Source organism: Copadichromis virginalis, linkage group LG18 (genome assembly GCF_057382275.1).
Source record: "Copadichromis virginalis isolate Kocher_CV1m ecotype Utaka linkage group LG18, C_Virginalis_male_GT1.1, whole genome shotgun sequence".
Lineage (NCBI taxonomy): Eukaryota > Metazoa > Chordata > Actinopteri > Cichliformes > Cichlidae > Copadichromis > Copadichromis virginalis.
Window position 1 is genome coordinate 14,658,071 of NC_140635.1, and position 26,251 is coordinate 14,684,321.

General features: G+C 38.1%; 2 protein-coding genes across 3 annotated transcripts in view; one reads left to right on the plus strand and one right to left on the minus strand.

The window, feature by feature from the left end:
• The first annotated feature begins 13 nt into the window (after window positions 1–13).
• On the plus strand, window positions 14–16,924 carry LOC146687493 (macrophage mannose receptor 1-like). The gene is made up of 32 exons (XM_085438793.1): window positions 14–129; window positions 352–708; window positions 871–1,041; window positions 1,623–1,778; window positions 2,576–2,686; window positions 2,930–3,067; window positions 3,158–3,334; window positions 3,610–3,764; window positions 4,617–4,730; window positions 5,150–5,265; window positions 5,401–5,549; window positions 5,638–5,837; window positions 6,676–6,797; window positions 6,974–7,046; window positions 7,124–7,277; window positions 7,602–7,640; window positions 7,887–8,050; window positions 8,168–8,232; window positions 9,378–9,478; window positions 9,614–9,756; window positions 9,901–10,006; window positions 11,102–11,226; window positions 11,392–11,439; window positions 11,626–11,661; window positions 12,989–13,091; window positions 13,667–13,899; window positions 14,099–14,264; window positions 14,443–14,610; window positions 14,698–14,814; window positions 15,615–15,776; window positions 16,143–16,166; window positions 16,243–16,924. The coding sequence occupies exons 1-32, from the start codon at window positions 66–68 to the stop codon at window positions 16,455–16,457; spliced, it is 4,272 nt and encodes a 1,423-aa protein (XP_085294919.1). The 5' UTR covers window positions 14–65; the 3' UTR covers window positions 16,458–16,924.
• Window positions 16,925–19,437: 2,513 nt separating this feature from the next.
• The window catches only part of cacnb2b (calcium channel, voltage-dependent, beta 2b), a 38,352-nt gene continuing 31,538 nt past the window's right edge, over window positions 19,438–26,251 (minus strand). For both annotated transcript variants that reach the window (XM_085438706.1, XM_085438708.1), the window contains exons 10-13: window positions 24,286–24,437; window positions 24,017–24,112; window positions 23,596–23,769; window positions 19,438–21,624 (exon numbers count right to left, since the gene is read on the minus strand). In XM_085438706.1, coding sequence (XP_085294832.1) covers window positions 20,860–21,624; window positions 23,596–23,769; window positions 24,017–24,112; window positions 24,286–24,437 — 1,187 coding nt within the window. In that variant the 3' untranslated portion in view covers window positions 19,438–20,859. The remainder of the gene's footprint in view (window positions 21,625–23,595; window positions 23,770–24,016; window positions 24,113–24,285; window positions 24,438–26,251) is intronic.

The following is a 26,251-nucleotide window of genomic DNA, read 5'->3' on the forward strand; positions in this document are numbered from 1 at the left end:
CCTTAAACACTTTGCAAGAAATGCATGTATAAAGTTTTCTAATACAAATTGCAGGAATACTAACAATGAGGATAACTTGTAAAATCTTTGTGATCCTCATCCAAACATTTTATTGTTTGGCTTCAGATGGTACAGTAATCCAACTTTTAATTTTAATCTTTTGTCAGATTTTATTGATTTCCTCTGCTCTGTGTTTTTAAAACGAGCATGTTTATCCTGTAAATTTATGTCAGCATATCATTTGGCTCTTCTTGTCAGCAAGAAGAGTGAAATGATTCAGAGTCAATGAGGCACCAAAAGCAATCCCAGTCATGGAAATGAAGTGAATTTATATCAATGATTTTTCAACAGACTCACCATTTCAGCTAACTAACAGGGGCACTGGTTTTTGTTTGATAAAAACAAATAACCACTGCAATGACATTCGCTGGACAACTGGTGATCGACTACTGGTTCTGCAGAGGAACAAGTGCCTGGGTGTCCAGGGAAAAAGTGTGGGCAGTGAAGTAAACCTCTACGATTGCGATGAAGCCAGTGAGTTCCAAAAGTGGGAATGCAAGAACGAAACAGTGCTCGCTCTCAAAGGCCAGGAGCTTTACATTGAGCTCACTGCAGATAACACAGCCATTCTCTCCAGGACAACAGGACCAAATAACCACCTCACAATTTCTGGAACATCCAGTGGTGCCTGCACAAGAACTTATAGAGGTATTGTGCCATGTGAAAAAGAGTATAATGCAATTTTTCTTAGATAAGAGGGTTGTATTAAATGGATGCACAGGTTTCTACCTAGCTTTATGTCTTAAAGCTGTTTGTGATAAATGTGTTTTACAGTCTTTGTTTTGTTCGTTTGTTTATTTGACCTTTTAGAGCTTTTTACCATCGGTGGAAATGCAGCGGGAAGGCCGTGTATGTTTCCCTTTCTATACAAAACTCAGTGGTATTCAGACTGTACTAAATTTGACTCCTCGGAAAAGCGTCTTTGGTGTGCAGTTGAAACAAACTATCAAAGCGAACGCTGGGGGTACTGCCCAACTATGTGTGAGTAATGAAACCAATTGAAGGAAATAATTGAACCATTAAGACCTACAATTATTTTTCAGAGCTCTTACAAGGATTAACTGATTTATTATATACTTTTAACTTAAGTCAACTCCCATAGCTGAACAGAGGCAAAAAATCAACATTAAGTTAGAGAAGTAAAGTATTACCTTTACTATTGCACCAGTGTTGTTGAAGACCGGGGCCAGAATTGGCCTGGGAAAGACTCCAAAACAACCCACTGGAAGACTCTGGAAAATATGAAGAAGTGCATAGACTTTAAACTTTTAACTGTATTTTGATAAGTTCTGCTGCTTTTCTTATATTCCCAGTTTTCCTTGATCATGACTCAATCACTATTTCTATTCATACTACAACAAAGTCGTTAAATTATAGAAAAACAATTAAATGACAGAAAAGCTGTTTCCCCCCCCCCCCCCAAAAAAAGATAATTTTTCTATAATATTTGAATTGCATTGAAGGAAAGTTGAGTTTCACTGGTTAGGCCCACTAAAGATTAAAGTTACCCATGATCTAAAATGAGTTTGACTTATAAACATATATGCATTTTGTATATACAGCCAAGGAAGACTGGAATATGCACCCAACAACGGGAGCGTATTACCAGCTTAACATACAGTCAGCTTTGACTTGGCACCAGGCACAAGTCAGCTGCAAACAGCAGGGAGCTTCCCTTCTCAGCATCGATGATCCTCACGAGCAGGCTTATATCACAGGTAATCTGCCTCGGACACACTGAAAAAGTGATCATGTATTTATGTGCATACTTTAACTCCTGTAAAGTATATGTATCCAAACATAGTATTTTATTCTATTTTATATAGTATATTGTTCTTTTTATCTTATTCTATTCCATTGTTTTTCTTGACTGTTGCTCCCTGTAACTTTGCACTGTCCACTTTCTGTCGTGACTCAACAAATTTCACACGTGTGACTAATCAGAGTTTATCTTATCTTTTCTTATCTCTTATCTTTGTGTTATGAATTACATGATTTTCCCCCCATCATTTAAAAAAAAGAACATCAACACTAGTTTTGATTATTGTTAAGATAAGATAAGATAACCTTTATTAGTCCCACGCGTGGGAAATTTGTTTTGTTACAGCAGTGGACAGTGCAAAGTTGCATAGAAAAATTAGAAGAAAAAAACACTGGAATAATATATCCATAAGATAATGTACACAATATACACTATAATACAACGATGCCAGAAAGAGTATTGCACTTAGTGTTATTGCTATTGCACATGTGTGGATGTGTGTGTTTGATCAGTTGAAGTCTTTGTTGTGGAGTCTGACAGCAGTGTGGAGGAAAGACCTGCGAAATCTCTCCGTCCCACATCGTGGGTGCCGCAGACTGCCACTGAAGGAGCTGCTCAGTGCTGTCAGAGTCTCCTGCGTGGGGTGGGAGATGTTGTCCAACAGGGATGATAGAGGTTACAATTAGAGATTTATTTAACGCAAAGTGAAAGACATTTTTCCTTTTTCATTTCTGTACTCAATGGCTCCAACAGCACTGCTATGGAAAGGGGGCAATACACTTTGGATTGGACTCATCCTAGATCCAGAACATGGCTGGAAATGGATAAATGGCAGGCCTTACCGTTACATGAAATGGGACTCAGGTGATATAATATATTCTAGCAGATTACTGGTAAAACAGCTGTTTAAGTTAGCATAAAGACATGAAAGAGGCAGAACAGCCTGACTCTCTATGACAGCAACAATAAAACATATTAATAGAAAATATACAATTTGTTAACTGAAAAAAACTGAAATGCATCTGCAAAAAGAAAGATAGAAATTGGAGCCCCGGTATAAGACTGTTGTAGAGTTAACATGTAAAGTATATCTATCATCATGTTTAGGACATCCACTTCCTAATCCGGGATACAACTGTGCAGTTGTTGATCCTAGTGTACGGTACCTTTGGCAAAGTTTACCTTGTAGCAATAAACTGGGCTACATCTGCTACAGTAAAGAGGCTGAAGAAGCTCCTACACGAGGTAAATAAAAAAATTTTCTTCAGATTTTGGTTATAGCATAACTGAAATATTCCTCAACACTTATTTTATTACTTTGTTATTTATGATCAGCTGGGACAGGTTTTTGTTCAAACCCCTGGATACACTACAATGGCCACTGCTTCCACAGGAATCAGGCTCAGAAAACATGGTCTGAGGCTCAGGTAGCTTGCCACCAGGATGGAGGAGACTTAGTGAGCATCCACAGTGTGGAGGACCAAAGCTTCATCATCTCTCAGCTTGGATATAGTATGTATGGATATTTATTTAAAAAAGGATCATTGTTAAGGAACAAATAATTAAAACAAAAAATCCCTGTAAATCCTCAGGTGCTGGTCTCTATTCCTTGAATCAATATTTTGACATCAGAAAAATATAAAGACCATTGAGGTTATTCAAAAGATTTACAACCATGAATAAAAACAAGCAAACTGTATGGAACATGTTTTCTAACATGCATGTAATCCAATTGTAGATTTGGAAAAATACAAAAATGTCCTTTTGTTTTTAACCAACGTCTGCAGCATCCACTGATCAGCTTTGGATTGGAATGAATGACAGGAAGACAGAGGGGTTATTTGACTGGTCTGACCACTCGACTGTCGCCTTCACCAGCTGGGAGTTTGGGAAACCAGCTGTGTCTTCTGAAATAAAAGACTGTGTTCTCATGCGTGGAGAGGTACGCAGCATCATCGAGTGCATACGGTGCACATAATCTACACTCACTGGCCACTTTATTAGGCAGTTTGGCAGCAACTCAGTGCATTTATAGGGAGCCGTTGAAGTTTAAACAGAGCATCAGAATGGAAAACAAAAATGATGATGAATGCTTTCAGCTTTGTCTACTTTGAGAAGACAACAGTAACTCAAATATTCAATAACCAATACAATACAACCTGAGGCTGTAGAGCATTTCCGAACACTAGGGATGGAAATAGATAATAATTTTGTGATTCAGATTCCATTATCAATATTACTCATTGATTCGATTACTTGTCGATTCTCTTATCAATTCTTTTCGGGTTCTCATTGGCTCTGCTTTGAGAGTCACCACCATTGCTGAGCAGTATATCAAAAACATTATAGTCATGCAAATTAAGTGCACACTGTGTGGTCAGATGTTTGTGCATGTTGGAGTTATTTCCCTTCTTTGTTCTGATCAGTGTAATCATCTTCTCATTACTTTTGTTACCTGTTGAAGCTCAAATTCTGCCTGCCGGATTGGGGTCAATCTGCTTTCTGTGCAGGTGTTTGCTAAGAGCGTGAGTTGTGTCAGGAGCGTTATACATTTTTTTCTGTCCCGGATGCAGTTTGCACTTTATCAGCGCGCTCTCTTTTGTGCAATAAATATAACAGTCCATAAGCACACTGTAGACTGTACCACTGTCTTTGTCTTCCAACATACTATACTGAACACACAATGCACAGCATATACAATAAATATTTACATTAACATATGACATTAAATTTGTAAAGTTTAAAAAATACCAATACCAGTACTTCCAGATCTACTTATGGTACTTTGTTACAGAATGGAAACTGGGCAGATCGTGTATGCGAGGAGCAACATGGCTTTATTTGTAAGAAGATGAGTGCCTTAAGACCATCTGGAGAGGAAGTGGAGCAAAACACAGGCTGCAAAAATGTGGGTATAATTATGAATTTGTTTAAAAAATAAACCATAAGAATTGTGAAGTTATTAGGTTGGGGTTGAGGTTGCATGAAATAATGATTATTTAATTAAATGAATATTGTTTTCTGCAAAATTTAAAGCTAAAGAATAATTTCGTACAATGAGACAATTAGGTGAAAGTTAGTGGACTGGGTTGCTTGAGCATGTTGACAGTCATTTTTAACATGACCGATGTTTGACAAATACTGTTGAACCTGTTCACTCATTTCAAGCTCCATATTATTACTCGTGGGAGCCCCACACAGCTGCTGGGTCATAATAAGAACTGACCATAACTGAGCTTTAAAAAAAAAATCTCCTTTTCCTTGTCATTGTTAAAAATCTGAATCATTTACAGTGTTTCTTCATGATCTTCTTTTCCATCAAACCAGGGGTGGAGGAGACACGGCTCATACTGCTACTTTATAGGAATACAGACTAAAACATTTGATGAAGCTAAAGATGACTGTAAAGGTTCCCTTTCTTACTTAGCTGATGTTTCAAATGGGTAAGATTTGTTTTACATGTCTTTATTCCATATGTTTTGAGTGCACAAAACAAAATGTGAACGAAAAACAAACATAAATAATCACATCAACTTTTGAAGCTTTTTAAACGGCTGTACTCTTGAAATTATTTTCAGGGTGGATAATGCATTTCTTGTAAGTTTGGTGGGGATGCGACCAGAGAAACACTTTTGGCTGGGGCTTTCAAACCAGAAAAATACTGAAGAATTTGTATGGACCAACACAGACTCAGTGAGATTCACACACTGGAATGCTGAAATGCCAGGTATGGTGACACATTTAACTCCGTCAGTAAGACATTGCAGAACATAGCCTCACAACTAAATTTTTTATTATTTCTCTGACAATGAAAGGGAACAGACAGGGTTGTGTTGCGATGAAAACTGGGATTTTTGCTGGCCTCTGGGATGTGGTGCCCTGCACAAATAAGGAGAAATACATCTGTAAGCACCTAGCCGAGGGGGCAGTTTTAACCCCTCCACCACCCACTCTTTTCCCTCCTGAGTGTGCATCTGGCTGGACTCGCCTGGGGTTTAGTAACCGGTGTTTTAAGGTACAATCTCAAGGAAAAACTTAATTTGATCAGGTTGTCCTAACTCATACTAAAGACAAGATCATATACTTATATATGAAGGGTCATCAAAAAGTTCCCAGTATAGATCAATAAAAGTGATTTAAATGTGCTAAATCTTCCTTTTAAACCAGCTTCTATTTTCACATCACTTCATTGCAGTCCTGTGATCTTCCTTTGTGCTTGTAACTCTGCAGTGCAGTTGTGATACTCAAATTAATTTTACATTTTGCGAAGTGGACAATGTTCCAGTGAGGTAAAATTGGGAATGTTTCAAGTTGGCAAGCAAAGATTATGCTGGTACGGCCAAAGTGCCACTGTGTTTTTCAGTGCTCGCTATAGTAGTGTACGCTAGCATGCTAGCATACACCATGTTTCAGGCTACAGTTCAGGTAATTCTGGTCTCGCTCTTCACACGGCAGTCTGTCATTGTGGTTGGAAACTGTTCAGCTAAAACCTGCAGAAAACTGCTCAGTCATAGCAGCAGACCCAGCTCCCATCAGCTGTGTTGATCCTTTTGTAAGACATTTGCACCAATTTAAAACAGAAGTTGTTTTTTGCTGTTTGTGCAAGTTTAAGGTCTATGTTGAAACTGCAGAGAGCACAGTGTGTATGATCAGAACAGCACTTCCAGAAAACAATTTAAAAACAGCAGCCTGACAAAAATTTAATTGGGTAATATTTTTTAATGTTTAAGTCCAGTAACCTTTTGATCACCCCACGTGAATACAACATCTTAGCCTTTGTACAGTATATAAAAGTTCTGTGACCTTGACATTACCAAATCACACTGAGCATCTTTATGCCGGTTGGTGTTAAGTTGTTTGATAGGTATTCTACACAAAAGAAGACCTGGTTTGAAGCCAAAGATTACTGCAGGGCTATCGGAGGAGACCTGCTCAGCATCCACAGTTCTGTTGAGCTTCAGTCCGTACAACCTAGGTACAGTATAAAAGAAAATAGAACTAGTTGTTATAATAATAATAATAATAATAATAATAATAATAATAATAATAATAATAATTGCTAGCAAGTTCTTCCACAGATAACTAATGAGTTGGAAAATGTCTAACAATTATTTTTTAAGTTTATATCAATAATGTAAATTTCTATTACAGATTACAAGCAGCTTGGATTGGACTTAGTGCCCCAGATCCTGACACAGGTTATGTATGGAGCGACGGAACTCCAGTAAGTTGTTCATTTTTATGCATTATTCAGAAGATGCAATTAAATAACTTTTTTTCATTGTTTCCTTCTTTTTAAAGCTAAATTTCCAACAATGGAAGATTGGAGAGCCAAACAATAAAAATAATGTTGAGTCTTGTGTGGAAATGAAACCAGAGCGCATATTCAGAAGACAATCTTGGAGTGACATACACTGTGAGAAATACAGCGAATGGCTGTGCCAGATCCGTGCAGGTGAAATTGCTAACCAAACACATTTATGCATTTGTTGAAGGTGAACTCAGTGAGAGTAACTTTCACACAATGTCTTCCTAAGATTTATTGTCCTCAGATTTTGGAGTAAACATCAAACTATTGATAAAATCTTTATTTGGGAGCTGATTTTGTGTACAGATTGGTTTGTTCCTATATGCACAATTTCTTGGTTTAGTACCCATGTTCTTGAACACTAGGATGCACAGTCATATTTCTTAACATATTCTCTGCTTAGAGCTGTGTTGCAGAACCTCGAATTCTCTGTCCAGTGCACTGTTTTTAAATGATTTTATAACAATACAGGAATGACCCCAAATCCGCCTCCAGACCCCGTCACTCCAAGTAAGTCTGGCATTTTTTTCATCAAACCTGAAGAAAATCACCTTTATCTCCATTTTTTTTTGTTCTTCTAAGCACAATAAAGCTTACAATTGTGGGTTAACTTTTTAAAACCTATAGCTGATCTGTTGTTCAGTCCACTAAATTTTCAACCACACAACCACTATGTCTTCCTAAAAAAACAACAAATCAAAAAAACAACAGTTATAGTGAATATAATCCATATTGCAAGTTTTGATCTATTTCCAGGCTATAATAAAACATCAGATGGGTGGTTTGAATGGAACAGGAATCAGTATTATATTAACAGAAATCAGATGGGCATGGAAGATGCTCGTCGGTACTGTCAGCAGAGGCATAGTGACTTGGTAACTATCAGCAGTGAAGCTGAAAGGGTCTTTCTATGGAAACTGGTGAGCAGCAACATACTGTACTACACTACTAGCATCCATTTCCACAGAATTTAAGTTCAGGTCATGCTACAAGTTAAATATTTCTGATTCAGCCTCCTTTCTACATATCTGGGCTAGATACAAGACACAGGTCATCACCCTTACTGGATTGGCCTCATTGTAGATCTTGATGGAACATTTGCGTGAGTATAAAACAAATAATGTTTCTAAGTAAATTCCAAAAAGTTGATTCTGTTCATCTGTACAGAGCGTTTTCAGTGGGAGAAATGTCCAAGTGGCTTCTTCAGTCTCAGCTGACTGCAGGTTTCACCAACCTCATAAACAGTACATTTGCATAATGACTGAAAGCAGCACTACTTAATGAACAATGGGCTAGCCCCACCCAATCATGTAGGGTGAGGCTAGGTTTCACAATGAACTCACCCGAAACCCTGGCTGATTGTGACCTACACCCGTTTTCACACCTCGGCTCATGTGATTAGAGGATCATCAGGGGATCCTTTTGTCCCTCTTTGGTGGGTTACTCCCACAGAGTTTAAATCTGGGACTCTCCACAAAAAGCTTCTCGGCTGAGAGGTGAAATGTCTTCAAGAAACTTAAAGAAGTCCAGACGCTTTTCTTTCCAAGCTCCTTACCTTGAACATTAATATGCAAATTCTCATTCTAAGTAAATTACATAAAAATGTAAAAAGAGAAAGAAACTTAACAAAAATAGTTGACATATAGCCGATATTACCTGTTGAACACTGTGTTGTGTTATTTGCAATTTGAAAATTAGGCATCAGAATCTGTGAGATGTCGGTCAGGGTTTTGTCACTATCCAACCAAAATTTACTGAACCAGCAGCAAAAAAAGTTCGAAACTACGCTTCACATTTGATAAACATCATCGTTAATTCTCTCTTACTTTTGCTGTTTTTCTTTCCCCATGATAAAATCACACAACCACATCCCAAAGTGTTCTATTGGACTGAGAGCTGGTGACAGCGGAGGCCATTTGAGTACAGTGAACTCACTTTCAAGTTCGAGAAACCAGCTTGAGATGATTTGAGCTTTGTGACATGGCTCATTATCCTGATGGAGGCAGCCATTACATGATGGGAATACTGATTCATGATGTGGAAACTCTTTTTTACTTTTAGGAGTACACTTAAAACTAAACTAGAAGTTTCCTTTTTTGATAAATCCTATAGTTTAGACTGGTCATCCTAATGAGAAGTGATTTGGCACTATTTAAAGATTTTTGAATTGAATTGAATTGTTCCTAACACACAGTGAGTGTAGAAGGTATGCACATTTATGTTTTTGAAAATTTGTGTTTCAAAAAGCTGGATGGATGATTCTCCAGTCGTCTTTCAAGCGTGGAGTGAAAATCAACCCAACTTCCAGAACAATGACGAGAACTGTGTGGCTATTACTCCCTCTAGGGGTGAGTAAGCTGATACATTTTCACTAGCTTTCATCCAAATATTAACATGAGTATAAAACACCAATGAAGTCCATTATCTACATATTTATTCTTTCAATTACAAAAAAATATTTTATATTTGGAATCGGCTCACAGGGTTCTGGCATGATTATAACTGTGGATTTCAGCTTTCTTTCATTTGTAAACGCAATAGCTCAATGCCCGAGCACATTTCAGTGGTACCAACTGTTCTTCCAAAGGGTGGCTGCCCACAGGACTGGAAAAAATTTAATTCAAAGGTCAGAGTCGCTCCTAAATATTGTCTCCTAAAGAAATGTGATGTAACTCATGAGTGCGTTATAACACTGCATTTTAAAAACTACAGTTATGCATAAGAATGAGCAAATCTGAAGTATCACAAGCTGATCATTTTTCAACTACAGTGTTACAGCATCATTAGCAGGGAATTAGAGACGTGGGAAGGAGCAAGAACACAATGCAAAAACAAAGGAGGAAATCTGGCCTCTATTCTCTCAAAGCATGTACAAGGTTTGTCCTTTTTATATTATACATTCTCTTTTATAACAAAGGAGTCAAAAAGTCTGAACCCATTCATTATTTGTGTTTTTATGCTCTGTCATACTAATAGAAAGATGTATTTTATGTTACCAGGAAAAATATGTAGTGGACACATGAAAGTGTGTCCATAAAGTCTGGCATCTTTTCCTCTGATCCCCTCAGTTTTTTGGTTGCTTTTCTTTATCGCATACATTTTCCCTGCAGACATGCTGATGGGTTTCCCAATCATGCTTCATTAAGAAACATAGTTATGCTTTTGTGTGATGTGCATGTAGTAACCTGTGATGTAAACTGTCTAGATGTGTGTAGGACAAGAGACTATTTTATTGCATAAAATAGTGCTGATCACGTCAGCTTATTGCGCTGCTGGATACACTTGGCCAGACAAGGAAAAATAATTTACTGACTCCAGTTTGTTGGTCTGGTGAGCCACCTGTCACCTGACTCACAGAGACTTTCCTCCACCCTGTCCTCATTCACAAAGTGCTTTCTAAGCCTGAACATTACAGCTAACAGGTGGATTTTCCTGCTTCAGTCCAGCTAGCCAAACAGCATACAGCCTTTCACTGCTAACAAAATGGAGAGTAAAAGTGGACAGTATATCCTCAGTCTCTTAACATAAAACTCCTTGTTGCAGTTGCAGCCAGGGACAGCACAAAAGTGATCCCCTTAAACTGATTTTTAGTTTTATTTTCTCTTGAATTACTGGTTCTGTTACTAGTTAGCTAACATAAACTAATTTAAGTCTATTGACCACAACCAACCAACCAACCAAACTGGTCATGTAACATTCCATACTGTCAGAAGATGGCAGTAAACGTGTTTTTAAAGTTTAATTTTAAGCACTTATTTCTTAAATCCAGCTACACAGGCAGTGTTACATCTATGTAAGTTTTTGAGAGCAGGGCTCCATAATGTAAAACCATAAATGTAAATGATGACACACAGTGCTCAACAGTGCCCTGTCCTACCATTTTCTTAATTTAAACTGCTAACATGAAATTCAAAATAAGTATATATTTGTGACAAACACAAAACAATGTCTGTTTTTTATATTATTTCTAGTGTTTTTGACTTCTAAAATGTTGGACGCGCCTACAACAGACCTCTGGATCGGTTTACATTATTTGCTTGGTTATTCATTTTACTGGACCAATGGACAACCAGTGCGGTACACCAACTGGCGTTCTGTGAGTGGTCATCAGTGTACTTGAAGTTTAACCTTGTCAGTTTTGTTATTCCCCCTACTTTACCACAACAAAAAAATATTAGCATTATAGTCATTTGTATGCATCTGAATTGTATACACTGTATTTCTGTGCATTGTTAAGCATGTTTAACGTACCAGTCTTCAGTTGCAGATGACTGGGCACTGGATGTTTTTTACGGATGATGAGGATGAGGTACTTGATTATTTAACTGGAAGGTGCAATAACACTTAATTTGTTACAACTCACAGAAAGGTCTGGTGTAGTTAATGATTCTAGCACATGATACATTGAGCTTTTTATTTAATTGTCATTATATGTAATATACTTTCTCCTTATATTCAAATATCACTCTAGTTCATATCCTAATTTTCATTGCAGAGAGATCATCGTGGTTATTTCTCAAGAGATGCCAAGGTAACTACTCTCCTTATGCCACATTGAAAAAAACCCAGTTAATATTATTTACCCTTGCATACTATTTGTATTCTATATCTTGATCCAGACCAAGAATTCCATCATAGTATTGATACAATAATAATTTTGAATAAAGCTCAATTTAGCACGATAAATAGTCTATCTGGAATGGATGAGCAATCCATCACATAACTGGAAGTCTGGGACTTCCAGATACAGACAGGCAAACTGGTGATGGCTAACCAACCAGCCATAGTATTGTGGACAAGCAGTGGAAGACACCCGTAGTGAAGGCAACAGTGGTCCTAGTGGTAACAAGGGCACCCGGGGCAGTGACCCCCAAACTTGGCGAGTATGTGCGTCAGATCCCAGGAACAACATACGAGATCTCAGGTTAGAACAACGCAGTCCTAGGAACAGCAGAGATACTGTGCAGCCTAATCCTTTATTGACCAGAAGGTCCCTTTCTCTCGTGTTTAACATGAGTAGCGAAAGACCGCAGGGGGTTTGAAAACGATGTGCCGGGAGTTCGCTGTTCTCGCCCTGGCTAGCTATCGAGCTGGTGGGTAACAGACGTCTCCAAAAAACGTCGGAGCACTTTTGCAAATATGTGATATCTTGATAAACCGAGCAGATATTTGAAGTTTACACAGCTACATTCAAGCCTGGAAATATGTAAAAAAAAAATTATTTTGTGACCCAGAAAGAGTAAAAAGAGTAATATTAAAACTAGTAGCTGCCACCATTGTTGGAAACTGGAATTGGCTGGGCTGCGCTATGAATTCTGGGATATGGTAGGCCACGAAGGATACACCCAACCCATCCTTCAAATCTGGGGAAAAGGAGGACGCATTTGGCGGCTGCATTTGGAGGATTCTACGAATTTGGACAGCCTTTGTGACGTCGCTGTGATGTAATCGGCCTACAAATGCGGCCTCAGGAGGATGCAGCCTATGAATTTGACACCCCCATTGACCTGGAACAGCTTCAATGTTCAAAAATTCGTAGCACCTGTACAACATTCAAAACATAATAAATAACCACACCCCACCCCCCCCAAAAGGAAAAAAAATTAAAGTAGTATTATTTTTGTTTAGTCATCAAATGTCATAATAAAATAATGACATTTAGGACATTTCTCCGGTCAAATGTCAAAACACATCAAATTTGACCTGAAAAGTATATAAGGGTTAATAATGAATTAAAGAAATTGTTCACAGTAGTGTATTGGCAATAAACACAAACCATAAATATGGAAAGTAAGGCCAGCAAAACAGATCCAGATATAACCTTAGTTTCTTTATTTCTATTCTGTCTGTCTCACCAGAGAGGATGTGCTGTGATGACAACTGATCGTACCACTGGTATTGGGAAATGGGACCAAAGGTCCTGCAGTGACAAAAATGGATATATTTGTCTTCGTAATCTTGGTGAGCCAAGATTTTCAAATGCTTGTTATATATATTTATTTAATTGTATTTTTATACTGTAGTGCATCAGAAAAATGCTGTAGCTCTATGTATGTAGCTCCTCCTGTTCCATCATATCCCTAAGGTGCTCTATTGGGTTGAAATCTGGTGACTGTGGAGGCCAACTGAGTACAATGAGCTAATTACACATGTTCAAGAATGTGTTGTATTGCTGCCACATTAGAACACAGAAGTTAGTATATTGTTTGGAAAAAAATGTTTGACTAACTATCAGTGCATTTTGTGTCATGGTCCTGGGTCTTCAAATCAACGTTTTGAGTTTTTATTTTGAATTTAAGAGATGATTTAAGTTCATGCTCTGTATTATTTGTCTTGAATGTAGTATTTCATAGTGCTCCTCAGGTTTTGTTTTTTTTTGTTTTTTAATTTAGCGTTATTCCAACAGAATAGTGTCACAATTGGGCAAATAAGTAATTTCTTCTCGGAAGCAGAACAATATTCTAGCCTTCAGACATAGATGAAGCAAATTAAAATTGAAGTTTTTTAACCATTTTATTTATTTTTACTGTGCACAGATCCATCTCTCCCAGACTCCCCTGAACCAACAGCTAACAATGGCTATGTGAAAATACTTAATGATTCAATCAAAGTTGTTACTCAGAAAATGAACTGGGATTCAGCCAAAAAGTACTGTGAGCTTGATGGCGCTAACCTGGCTAGCTTGCGAAATGAGTGGTCACAGGTCTATGTTGAGCTGATGGCTTTGGAAATGGAAGGTCCTTTGTGGATTGGACTGAACAAAAAGCAGGTACAGCACACAAATGGTTTCACCTAATCTACTTGTAACTTTACTAATGTAAATGTTTGCGTAATTATTTAGTTTTGCTAATGTACCTGATTTTAATAAATCCCCTGTAGGGAATTTACACTCTGCATTTAACCCATTCACCCAGTGAAGCAGTGAAGCATGGAGCATGTTATATATCATCTTCATCTTTTTCCTTCAGACTGGATATTTCAGACCTATTGACGGCTGGGAAATGACCTTTTCCAACTGGGATCGATTTGAACCAGAAATGCAACAATCTTGTGTGTATGTGAATAATGAAAATGGAAAATGGAAGACTGCTGATTGTGCTCACAACATGGCCAGTGTTTGTATGAAGTCTACAGGTAGGGCTCATGTAAAATCTGATAAAGCGATCCTACATTTCTGGTGCTATGAACTTTTTTTTTTTATTTCCCTATTTTAGATCTGACATAGTTTGTTTATTGTATATCAGTACCAATTAAAGATGCTTGAATGCTCATTGGATTTAAACTATATATCTGGTTACTTTTTAATTCACAGATGTTCCACCAACAGAGTCAACAGAATCAGTCAGTTTTCCAGGAAATTGCCCTGACGACCCAGCATCAAGAACTGGTTATACCTGGATACCCTTCAAGGGTTATTGTTACCTCTTTGTCAAAGGAAGTTTTGACTGGGGAGATGCATCTGCACTATGTATAAGATATGGTAAGGATATGGGAATGGTGTAATGCAAATTCCCAGTCCATCAGCTGTGTTTGGATTTAACAGTTTGTTTATCTTTTGTTGGTCAAGGTGGAACTCTAACCAGCATTGAAAATCCTGCTGAGCAAAGATTCATTTTTAACAACGTGCTAGTCTTTAAAGACAGCCAACCCCTTTTCTGGATTGGCATGTATCAGACTCACAAAGGTACAGTCATTTTTTCCACTCTTTCATAGAAAAATATTAATGTATACTTGAAGATAAATAAAAACAGAACACATAAACTGAAAATTGTAATTGTAACCGTGACATAAAATATCTGGTTAGTCTGTCTGGTGCTAGTGTATTTATTATCTCATTCTTATTGGCTGTTTATACCCTGTCCTTATCTTCAATGTCATGCTGCTCTGTTGTATCTTAATTGCCCCTTGGCAATAAATAAAGTTTCTCTGATTCTGATTCGGTCCCATGCTGAAGATTCAAGCTGAGTGTTAATTAACACAATCTTAGTGTTTTAATATAACATGTGATTAGTGACAGGTTGCTGTGATTGAGAAAGTGATTTTCCTGGACTCTCTGCAGTGACTTGTTACTTACAAGGTAGACCAGCCTTTGGACAGATCCCCAGAGATCAAATTTCCCCAAATGATTAATGTTTCATGTTGCATTCAGAAAGACATGAAACAAACAATTGAGACAAACTCAGTGATTACTTCAGACTTCTAGACATCCACACTTCTTTTGGCTACCGATGACTCGTCACCTATTGACCATTAAGAAGGAGGGGAAAAAAGCAAACTGCCAAACACAACTATGAACATTTGGTAGTGGAGCATTAAGGTGCTAGTGTTGTGTTTTCAGTCACTTCTACTGCTCTGAAGTGGCTAATTAATGTAACTTTTCAAGTTATTCCCCTTCATACATATTTCCTATTGCAAGAGTAAAAATAAAGTACCAGTTTTCTTGCAACTGAACTAGAGCAAAAGAGAAATTCTGTTTGTTTCTAGGCTTGTGGAAATGGTTGGATAAAACAGCCATTGACTTCATTAACTGGGGTCCAAATGAGCCTGGCGGTTTTGGAACCTATGGAGCAATTGCATCTCTAGATGGGAGTTGGACAACAGGCAGGGTGTATAGTAGCAAGGGATTTATTTGTAAAGCACCTAAAGGTAAGTCCAGAAATTTAAAAAATGGTTTTGTAATAGCACAAATGTGCAACACATACACCTAACAACATGTTTCAATTAGTGCTGTCAGCGTTAATCTTGTTAAAATGATGTTAACACCATAACCGCATTAACGCGGCGGTTCTCCGTTAGCAAGTTAACGCGGATCGCCATGTGGGAGGAGCTGCATGGCGCTAATGCGTTAACAACCTAACCACGCTAACGCGTTGACACCGTGCAGCCCTCACACGGGGCAATCCGCGTTAACTCGCTAACGGAGACAGCACTAGTTTCAATTGATTTAGCATTACAGTACCAGTCCCTGCAGTGACACAGAAATTTTTATCTTTTTTTAAATCTTCTTTTTAGTATTACAAGCACCAACAACAATTGGTAAGTTGTGTCTTTTTTTATATTTGTCTTACATTTATAATTTAGTTGGACTAATCTATGTGCTCAATCTATACAGCAAGTTCTTCTATAGAGGATCCTAAAGCCAATGGCCACATGGTTTTGGAGGTTTTGCTTGGCATTACTGTGACTGCCATAGGGATAGTCATCATCATCTTCCTGTTGAAAAAGTCTGGTATCTGCCAGTCCATCTCTGAAAACTTAACTACCTTTGATAACCCGATGTTCTTTAACAATGAACAGGTCCAGGCTGGTGTGGTGGGTGAAAATTAATTGGTATCAAATGCATATGATGGGAACTCACAACTAACTGTTTAATGTGTATACCTGCATAATCTAATAGAGCTCTGATTTAGAAAATTTTGTTTTATTTAGTCAGTTAGCAGTAAGTGGCATATTTTTAGATAATCTTATTTGATATTTAATTTTGTGTTTTTTTTTTAATAATAAAAACTCCCAATTAAAAGATAACTGATCAGTAATTTTAATCCATACATTTTTTAATTTTTAATTTTTATTTTTTACAAATATAAATGTTAGAATAGCTCTACATGGATAGATGTAGATTGATTTTTGTGTGTTAACCAAAGTTGGGATGTGTAGTTGATTGTAAATAATGCAAATACTGTCGCATGTCCTACTGATCCATTTTGTCTTTGAAATCTTGATCACAAGACCTCTATCACAGGAAATGAAACAATTTGATTAAAGTTATTTACAAGAATAAAATATCGGTTTCACTTTTGCCAAAAGATTCATCGGATTTATTCTAGTACTTCCTTTGCTTAGTTTACAATGTCTGAGCATAATGTCTGGTTACACTAGTTAGTGCAGTGCAGCGAGGAATGCCCAGACCTCTACATTGGAGAGACCAAGCAGCCACTTCACAAACGTATGGCACAACACAGAAGAGCCACCTCCACAGGACAAGACTCAGCAGTCCATCTGCATCTAAAGGCTAAAGGACACTCTTTCGAGGATGCCAATGTTCACATTTTGGACAGAGATGGCTTGAAAGAGGAGTGAAAGAAGCCATCTATGTCCACTGTGAGTGACCATCTTTGAACAGAGGCGGTGGTTTACGACACCAACTCTCTGCCATCTATAATTCAGTTTTGAGTTCCCTCCCCAGACGCCTGAACGCCCACTCACATCCTGGGCCATCTGACCTCAGGAATTCACATGATAAGGTGGGGCCAGGTTTCACAATGAACTCACCCGAAACCCTGGCTGATTGGGACCCACACCCAGTTTCACACCTTTGCTCACACGATTAGAGGATCATCGGGGGGTCCTTTTGTCCCTCTGTGGGGGGTTTCTCCCACTAGGTTTAAATCTGAGACTCTCCACCATTTGACCTTAGAACTGAAGAAGCTTCTCGGATGAGAGGTGAAACGTCTTCAAGCAACTTGAAGAACTCCAGACGCTTTTCTTTGCAAGCTCCTTTGACCACTTAACTAGCAAAAATGCTTTATTTTATACACCCATTACATTTATCTACTGGTTAGGTTAGTATTTCTTCATTGGATATAAATGGAAAATAACATTCATGGAGGCATGTGACACACGACACAGGAGCTCTAGTTTTACACTCCAACTTTATTCACCTCCAAACATGAACTGAGCATATTGCGCCAAAACAGCAGAATCTTTCCTCCCAGCTTGGGTGTGAGTGGAGCCCTCTAGTGGGTCACCACACATTTTATCTTGAATGTGTGATCATTCTTTTCCAAAAACAAAGCAATAACTTGTAAAAGTGGTTTGGTTTATTCACCGCTAACAGTAATTGAATTCTTCTGATGAAAGGTTTTGTTTCAGAGACCATGATGCTTTAAAATTATACGCTGTTGCATTCATAGGAGCGACCGAAAAACATGTTTTAGACCAAAACTAGCAATAATTTATTCAAGTGTTTCTGTTTCTGAAGCAGTGAAAATACTTAATAAAAAGAAAACTCACTTTCTCACAATGGGGAAAATGTACCGAACATGCATTGTAGGGCAATGTAACTGTTCTATTGTTTACTTTATATTAGGTGAACTTTAGCTTGAAACATTAAAGATACCCAAAAAAGAAACAAGACAAATAAAATCAATTGCACCGTAGATCAAGGAACTCTGAAACTATAGATGGGTACAAGAAATCTAATTCACAGAAGATTCACAGTTTGTCCTCTATGATTTTCTTCACATTTACTCTTATTACTTATGAAACATAATTCTATGCAGCTTTCAGTTCTCAGATCTGTCAACAAATCCAATAAAAAATTTGAAATTAGAGCTATGCATGTTGCTATGCTTTGTATTTGATTAAATATTTGATTTTAGGGCTTAGTGGTTTTGATTTTCTTCTTTGTTTATTAACAAACTAGACTGTACTGCATCGTTTTTGTGGTTTATGATTGTGTTCTGTTTACTTACCCCTCATGTGTGATAGTGGTCTGATCAGCCATTATATATACCCTTGTGTCATTTCCTGTTGAGGTCAGTTATGTTTGTTTGGGCAGTCATTTGGTTTGTTAAGTTTGCAGTTGTTTGCCTGAGTTTAGTTTTGTTTCTTTGACCTCTTTTATGAGCTCAACATTTATTACTTTTGCTTCTACTCCACTGTACTTTGGATGTAAGTATTATTCTTTGTACTTTCATATTTATTTTAAAACTTTACTCATTATTTTGCAATTTTCAATATTATAGGTTATGCTACACAACAATAGTAAAACAATCAACAGCTACATTGAACTCTCTTGCAGCACCACCGTTATCATATTAAATCTATAATGGAACACGTGAACCTGAAAATTGTGCCCACTGTTTTCTGTGTCATTTTCTACATTGACTTTGTTTCTCTTTAAATACTGTGCATTAAACCATTCGACTATCTTGAGAGAAAATTCTCCAAATACTGTAATGGAAAAATAATTTGCTGACAATATTGCTCAGGATTTTATCAGCAAAACACAAATTATAAGTCGTGCTTTTCTCTTTCTTGGCACCTAGTCTAGTGGTTGTACCATAAGACCCAGGAAAAGTGTAGCGATAGGAATTTATGCTTTCTGTTGGTTTATTTGATGTTTTAAATGAAATGAAAAATATATATGAGCTTGCTTAAATGTTTGTCCATCTTGGTTCCCGTGACCTTAAGTGTTCGGGCAAGTTACCTTGTTTCTCTCTTGCAATACTGCTGGATGATCTTGAGTTCATCTTGAAAAAAACTTTCGCTGATAGATTCAGTGGACAGTAATTATTGAGTGTGGTGTCATTTAACACATTTTACAGTTTAATGGTTTTCAATAATAGAATGCATATTTGTCGAAATTAACTTCTGAATGCTGTACAAAACCAACCAACCAACAAACAAAGATAGCCAAAAAAAAAGTCTTAAAAGGAACAGAGTCAATCCCGTCTTGTTAAAGTCTGTGGTTCTACCAAAGTCTTACCAAACAGTGCAAGAGGCTCTCTGGTTCTCCTTACATTTACTTAACAAGGCAATTATGAAGTATGTACAAATGCATAGAGATTGTATTCAAGCAATATATTTTATCACAAGAAGATGCATAGAGTATCCAGCATATAGCACAGGTCAGTGTCACCAAAAGATTATTCATGCTTCCAGACACAGCAAACACAAGTCAGTAAATATGCTTGTACACCAGTGTAAAAAGTAGGAAGTAAAGTAGTGACTTCACTCTCAAATCATGTAGAAAAATAGTTTGACTTTTCATAACAGTGTTTAAAATAACTTGTCTTTGGACACACCAATTTAAATGAAGATGTGACACTGAAATGCACAAGTCAGTTGTTCGCCACAGTTGTATGAACATTTGATCAGACAAAAAAATCTCACTGTGCAGATATGTAGAAGAAAATATCCTAAAATACAACATTCATTGTTGTAACTTTTCTTTCACATTTTGTGCATTTAATGAGTTAGTTAATTGTCTGATAAGGGAGATAAACATTAATGGGCTGCAACTAATGATTTCGTTTAATTGATTAACCTGCCACTTTATACATTAGTAAATTTACTCTTTAGGCAATAAAATGTTAAAGATTCAAATTGCAGTTCCCCATAGCTTAAAGTGACATTTCCAAACTGATTGTTTTGTTTGGTTCAAGAACCAAGTTGACACAAAATAATGTTTCACAATATCAAAACAAAGTCACAGTAAAACATTTTAGTCTGATGTCACAGCTACTGTATACTGAATCAAAACATAATACATGTTTTTTGTTGTTGCTGCTATTCTGAATTACTGTAAACTGAGCATCTTTCGATATTTGACTGATGGTCAGACAAATCTATTGGCTGCTGTGATCATGACAAATTAAAAAAGTAACCTTAGTGGATACTGAAATTATATATGAAATTATTATCGTGAACGCTAGACTAGAGCGAGTCATGAGTGTTCTGATGCAGTTTAACCTTGACCACTGTTTGTGCCAAAACACGTATGGAGCCGTAAGACTTAGGATAAAACATACAAAAAATTTTATCTTACAAGAGCTAAAATAAGAAAGAACCAGATGTGTGCATGTGGGACAGGGTAAATCTTTAAAAAATGCAATATGAGGAGAAACATTGACTACAAAGAAGACATAACCTGCCCTGCCCATTAGTGCATTATAAGGTGAGAAGCATAATTCCATGCATCAACCTGGAGTAGAAACAACAGTCACTAGTGTATATAGGAATCTCTGTGCCACTGTCGAGCATCTCTGTCTCTATCTCTATCTCTACCTCGATCCCTATCCCTGTCCTTATGTCTTTCTCTATCCCTATCCCTGTCTCTATCTCTGTCTCTTTCTCTTTCCCTGTCTCTGTCCCTGTCTCTCTCCCGGTCTCTGCCTGGGTAGTGGTGGTAGCTGTGATGGTTGTGTGCAGTATAGTGATCCGTTGTGTGGTGTGTCCGTGGTGGAATATGCTGGTGATGTCTGTGCTGCCGGTTGCGCTCATTGTGCTCCTGTTCGTAGTCCTCCCCAACATATGGCTGGATGTTTCCACGATGATGTTGGTGGTGGTGGTGATGGTGTTGGTGGTTACTGTTGTGATGATGGTGGTTATGAACCCGGAAGTTACAGTAAATCTCCTCCTCGTCCTCCTTTAGGACATCGTCCACCTCGCCATCCCTCTCCTCGGGCATGTACCTTCGAGGAGGCCTTGAGGCGTAATCCCTGCTCGACTGTATTTCCATGCCACCTGAAGTCTGGCTGTGCTGGACGTGGCTGTGGTGCTCCGTCCGCCGGTGGTGGTGGTGATGGTGATGGTGGTGGGTGTGCTGGGGTCTTTTTGGCTCAGTCTTCAGGAGCCGCTCTTCCTCCTCTCTCTGGCCCTCCTCAGCGGTCTGCTCCTGAGCCGGGACTGAAGGGGGCTCATGGTCTAGATGGTTCTCCCGTGAGCCTTTCCTCTTAGGGGCACCTGACTTCTTGCTTTTCTGCTCATCCTAGGAAAAAAAGAAAGAAAAAACATAGTGTTTTCTGACTAAATATAACCATTATATCACAGATTATACATCTTACAAATTTAGGCCAGGAAAAGCTTATGGACAGATCTTTATGAAAGTTCTTTTTGTATTATAAATTATAGAACTTGAAATGGTAATTGGGGCAAAAAAGTTAAAAATATGACTTTTAGACGAAATATTCTCATGAATTAAAAGATAATTGTGATTACATTAGTATAACTGGATCACTGGTTTAAAATGGTCATTCATGATGGAAACCATCATTTTATCTTAGAATAATATTTATCTTCTTATATCTAATGATCTGGTCAAAACTGTCGCTGTAATTGACAGATATCTTATTTTTGCATGTAGTGGAGGGTGGAGAGCTTAAATCCTCCATTACATTACAGGTCACGACTGTTTAATAAGTATTGCAAAGATCTGTGAGACATTTATTTTGATGTTTGACTTTTATTTTCTTTGTCAGTATTTTGTCCTCAAAAAACTATTTTCAGTTTGGTGAATAAAGACAAAGTTTCCACATTTACTGTAAAAACTACAACTTAGTATATGCACAAAGGTAGAAATGGTGCTGTTTTATTTAAAGCTCAATCGTTGAAACTGTATAGATGTGCGCAAGCATGAGCCTGATTTCCATAGTCAACACTCCTTTTTTAAATCATTTACATATTAAACTGTTTGCACCACAAATATTTATTTTAATCAGTTAGGACAATGGTAAAAAAGAAATGCAACTTCACCAAATGTTAAGAGATTCATCAAAGAAGAGAAGAAAAGTACATGTGTTTTAATTGATAGCCTTAGCTTGGGATAACTAACTTAATTAAATAAAAGTAGGTCAGCCTATCAATCCAACTATTGCCTTTTGTTTGTATCTACTACAGTATTAGTCTATCTTCATATAGTCTGTGTTATTTCTGTTTTCTGTCATTTTCCCAGGAAGTTACACAGCACTATTAAGTTGTTTCTACATAGATTACACTATAGTCATGATAAACATGGTACTAACTACTCATCTCCACTGCTACACGGGAATGAAGATAGAGTCTGAAAAAATCTCACTCACCAGAGGTAAGCCTATCTCATTTCTTCAACTTTCCAGTGAAGTACGATGAGAGGAAATGAAATGAAAGTGTTAGATGAATTCTGATGAGATTATTCACAGTTCAAACATTTATTTTCCACACTCAGCTGTCTTTCTAATACATGAGATGAATGGGATGAGATTAGATGAAAGGAAGACTTTACATCTGTTTTTTCTTTGTAGTTTTTCTCTGTACTTGTTCAAGGTTCAAGGTTCAAGGTTCTTTATTTGTCACATGCATAGTTATACAAGTATAACACACAGTGAAATGTAGCCTGACACGCTCCTCGACATGTGCAAAAAAATGGGGGGGTGTAGAGGAAAAACATTATATATATATATATATATATATATATATATATATATATATATATATATATATATATAAAACACCCAGCACGCCCCTGCGGGCGGTTTATCCTTCAAGCTCGGGTCCTCTACCAGAGGCCTGGGAGCTTGAGGGTCCTGCGCAGTATCTTAGCTGTTCCCAGGACTGCGCTCTTCTGGACAGAGATCTCCGATGTTATTCCCGGGATCTGCTGGAGCCACTCGCCTAGCTTGGGAGTCACCGCACCTAGTGCTCCGATTACCACGGGGACCACCATTACCTTCACCCTCCACATCCTCTCGAGCTCTTCTCTGAGCCCTTGGTATTTCTCCAGCTTCTCGTGTTCCTTCTTCCTGATATTGCTGTCATTCGGAACCGCTACATCGATCACTATATATATATATATATATATGTAGTATATACATTGGGTGAATGTGCAGCAGTAGCAGCAAGCAGGTGAATTCTGTACATTAATATGAATAGACATCTGACTATTTTATAGGATAGTCAGATGTCTTGTTTGTGTTTTAAGTACCGGTATTACTGTAGGACTGGCAGGCAGTGTATTCTCAGCCAGCTGGGCCACCACTGCGTTGGCAGGCTCCATCTCTGGCGGATGAGTGGCTCTCCAATAGGACTCCAGGTAATCAGCAATGTGCTCACAGGCATCCGATAGCTGGTTTTCATCTAAGATGACATCAAACATTTCCTACAGGAAATGGAAAAATTCAATTGAAAAGTGTGTAACAGTCAGGAGACAAGGGCAAATCTGTGGTTATTTTTGAGAATCACAAATAAGGTCTAAATGATGTTTCAACGGCACACCAAAATTGTCAGATATGTTGTTGTTGGGCCCTCAGCAGTGCCACTGGAAATAACACATGTAGTATATATTCATGCACTAAAGTAGTCACAATTCTGCCAACTTTTCTCATCTGTCACTAGATGGCACTCACTGGTGGACATTGAGCAAGCTTGTCTGCTGCCACAAGCTGAACATTGAGATGTTTGGTCTGAGACTTCCCCCTGGTCTTGATCAGTCTTGTCAACACCTGTTTGTGAGGAATCAAGAGAAGGAGGAGAATAAAAGAGGAAGTGAAAAAAGGGACTTGCATTTTAAAGTTTCTCTTTATTATTAGTTCAAAACATTAAACGAACTGAAATAGTTCACGTTTAGAAAAATCATGTCTCATCGGATTCCACAGTCTTTTCCGGTGAAGCTTACTTTTGGTGAGGAGATCTTTACATAGACAAGAATTGGAGCCAGGGAGGTCTTGGACACCTGCATAGGGTGGTTGACGGTGTCTGCGTCTAAAATGACCAACTGCAGACTGCGGGCGAGCTCAAAGATACGCTCCACCTCCCCTTGGATCTGAGCTGCAACACCAGAAAGCAAAAGCAAGACTTTAACATCTAAAATCCAGGAAAGTTACTCTGTGCATGATTAAACATTTTAACATGTACAACAATAACGCATCTTAAATATAACTTGTTTTTAGGTTCCGGATGTGTATCAAGACATACCAGTGACTTATCAAGACTGTATCAAGACAATACTTTTATATATTTTATGGGGAGTCATTCAGGCTTGATAATGTACAAAAAATAAATGTCAATATTAGTTTTAAGCACATCTCACTGTCACGTGCAAAACCACAGACACTCTAGGATATGTGCTTATTTGTAATTATTGTCATCTTTTCTCTGCTATACCATTTCTAATATAGAAAACAAAAGGTACGCACACTCACTTCACAAAACACATCAGCAGATTAAAAACTGTGTTTATGAAAAACATGCCATGCTTAATAAAACTTCTTTTAAAGGTTATTTGTTTTCATTTCTGTGGCAGCACGGTGGTTAGCACTGTTGCCGCACAGCAAGAAGGTCCTGAGTTCAATTCCAACATCAGGCCGGGGTCTTTCTGTGTGGAGTTTGCATGTTCTCCCCGTGTTTGCGTGGGTTCCCTCCGGGTACTCCGGCTTCCTCCCACCGTCCAAAGACATGCAGCTTGTGGGGATAGGTTAATTGGATAACCCAAATTGCCACTAGGTGTGAATGTGCGAGTGAATGTGAGTGTGAATGGTTGTCTGTCCCTGTGTGTTGGCCCTGCGACAGACTGGCGACCTGTCCAGGGTGTACCCTGCCTCTCGCCCTATGACAGCTGGGATAGGCTCCAGCGCCCCCCACGACCCTGAAAAGGATAAGCGGAAGCGAATGGATGGATGGATGGATGTTTTCATTTTCTTGGTGAGCTAATCCACGCGGTGAGTAAGACTTGTTACACTCATGGGAGTGTATTTAAAGACTGGCCACGAGAGGGAGCGTGAAGCAGGGCATACAGAAAATGTGGCTGCTTCTGTCCTTAATGAGTTATAGTGTTCACAAATAACAGTGAAGCACATGCATATCTCTCAACCCAGCAAACTGAGAAACTTAATAACAGTCGATTTCAATTTTAATGACAGTGAAGTCCAGAAGTCAATGGCTGTATACATACAGAGTGTTAAAAAAGTGGCAGCTGAGACAGATGTGATGAGGTAATGATAGGAGAAGGAAAGTGGAGCATTCAAAAACACAAGGACTACCAGTGCTTTCAGTCAATACATACCGGCAGCATCTGGGATGAGACAGCAATGGGAAAGACAAGAGTAGAGAAAACCAAACAAATTTTTATCACGCTTCTGTCTGATACCAAATATTTAATCTTCTAGGAAAAGGCGAGATTTGCACTATCCTAGTGCACAGTGTCACTGGGACAAAGACATCAAATCCACAGTAAGTTTCCAGTCAATATATAACCATAACTGACAGACAACAGACTGCTTTACGCAGATCTGATGTCAGTGTTCTCATCTGAGTCTCTGTCATATTTAACTATTCATTTCAAACTCTTTGTCTTCATGGCAATGGATAAATTATTCTCTCACATTATGAATTTGGAATAATCTTTGGACCATATATAAAAGCAAACTCTGTGAGCATGAGCCACACTGTGTTAATGGGGTAAAGCAAGCATCATATCAAACCTGGGTCAGACAGTATTGGTTTCCTATTTTATCCTAATTAGGTTTCCAAAAGTTTTTTGCCACCAGAGACCAAAAAAGTGAGTCCCAGAACGCTTAAACAATTAAAGAAGTGTAGTCAGACCACTGTCGTTTGAAATGATTGATTCATTACAGCAGCAGACA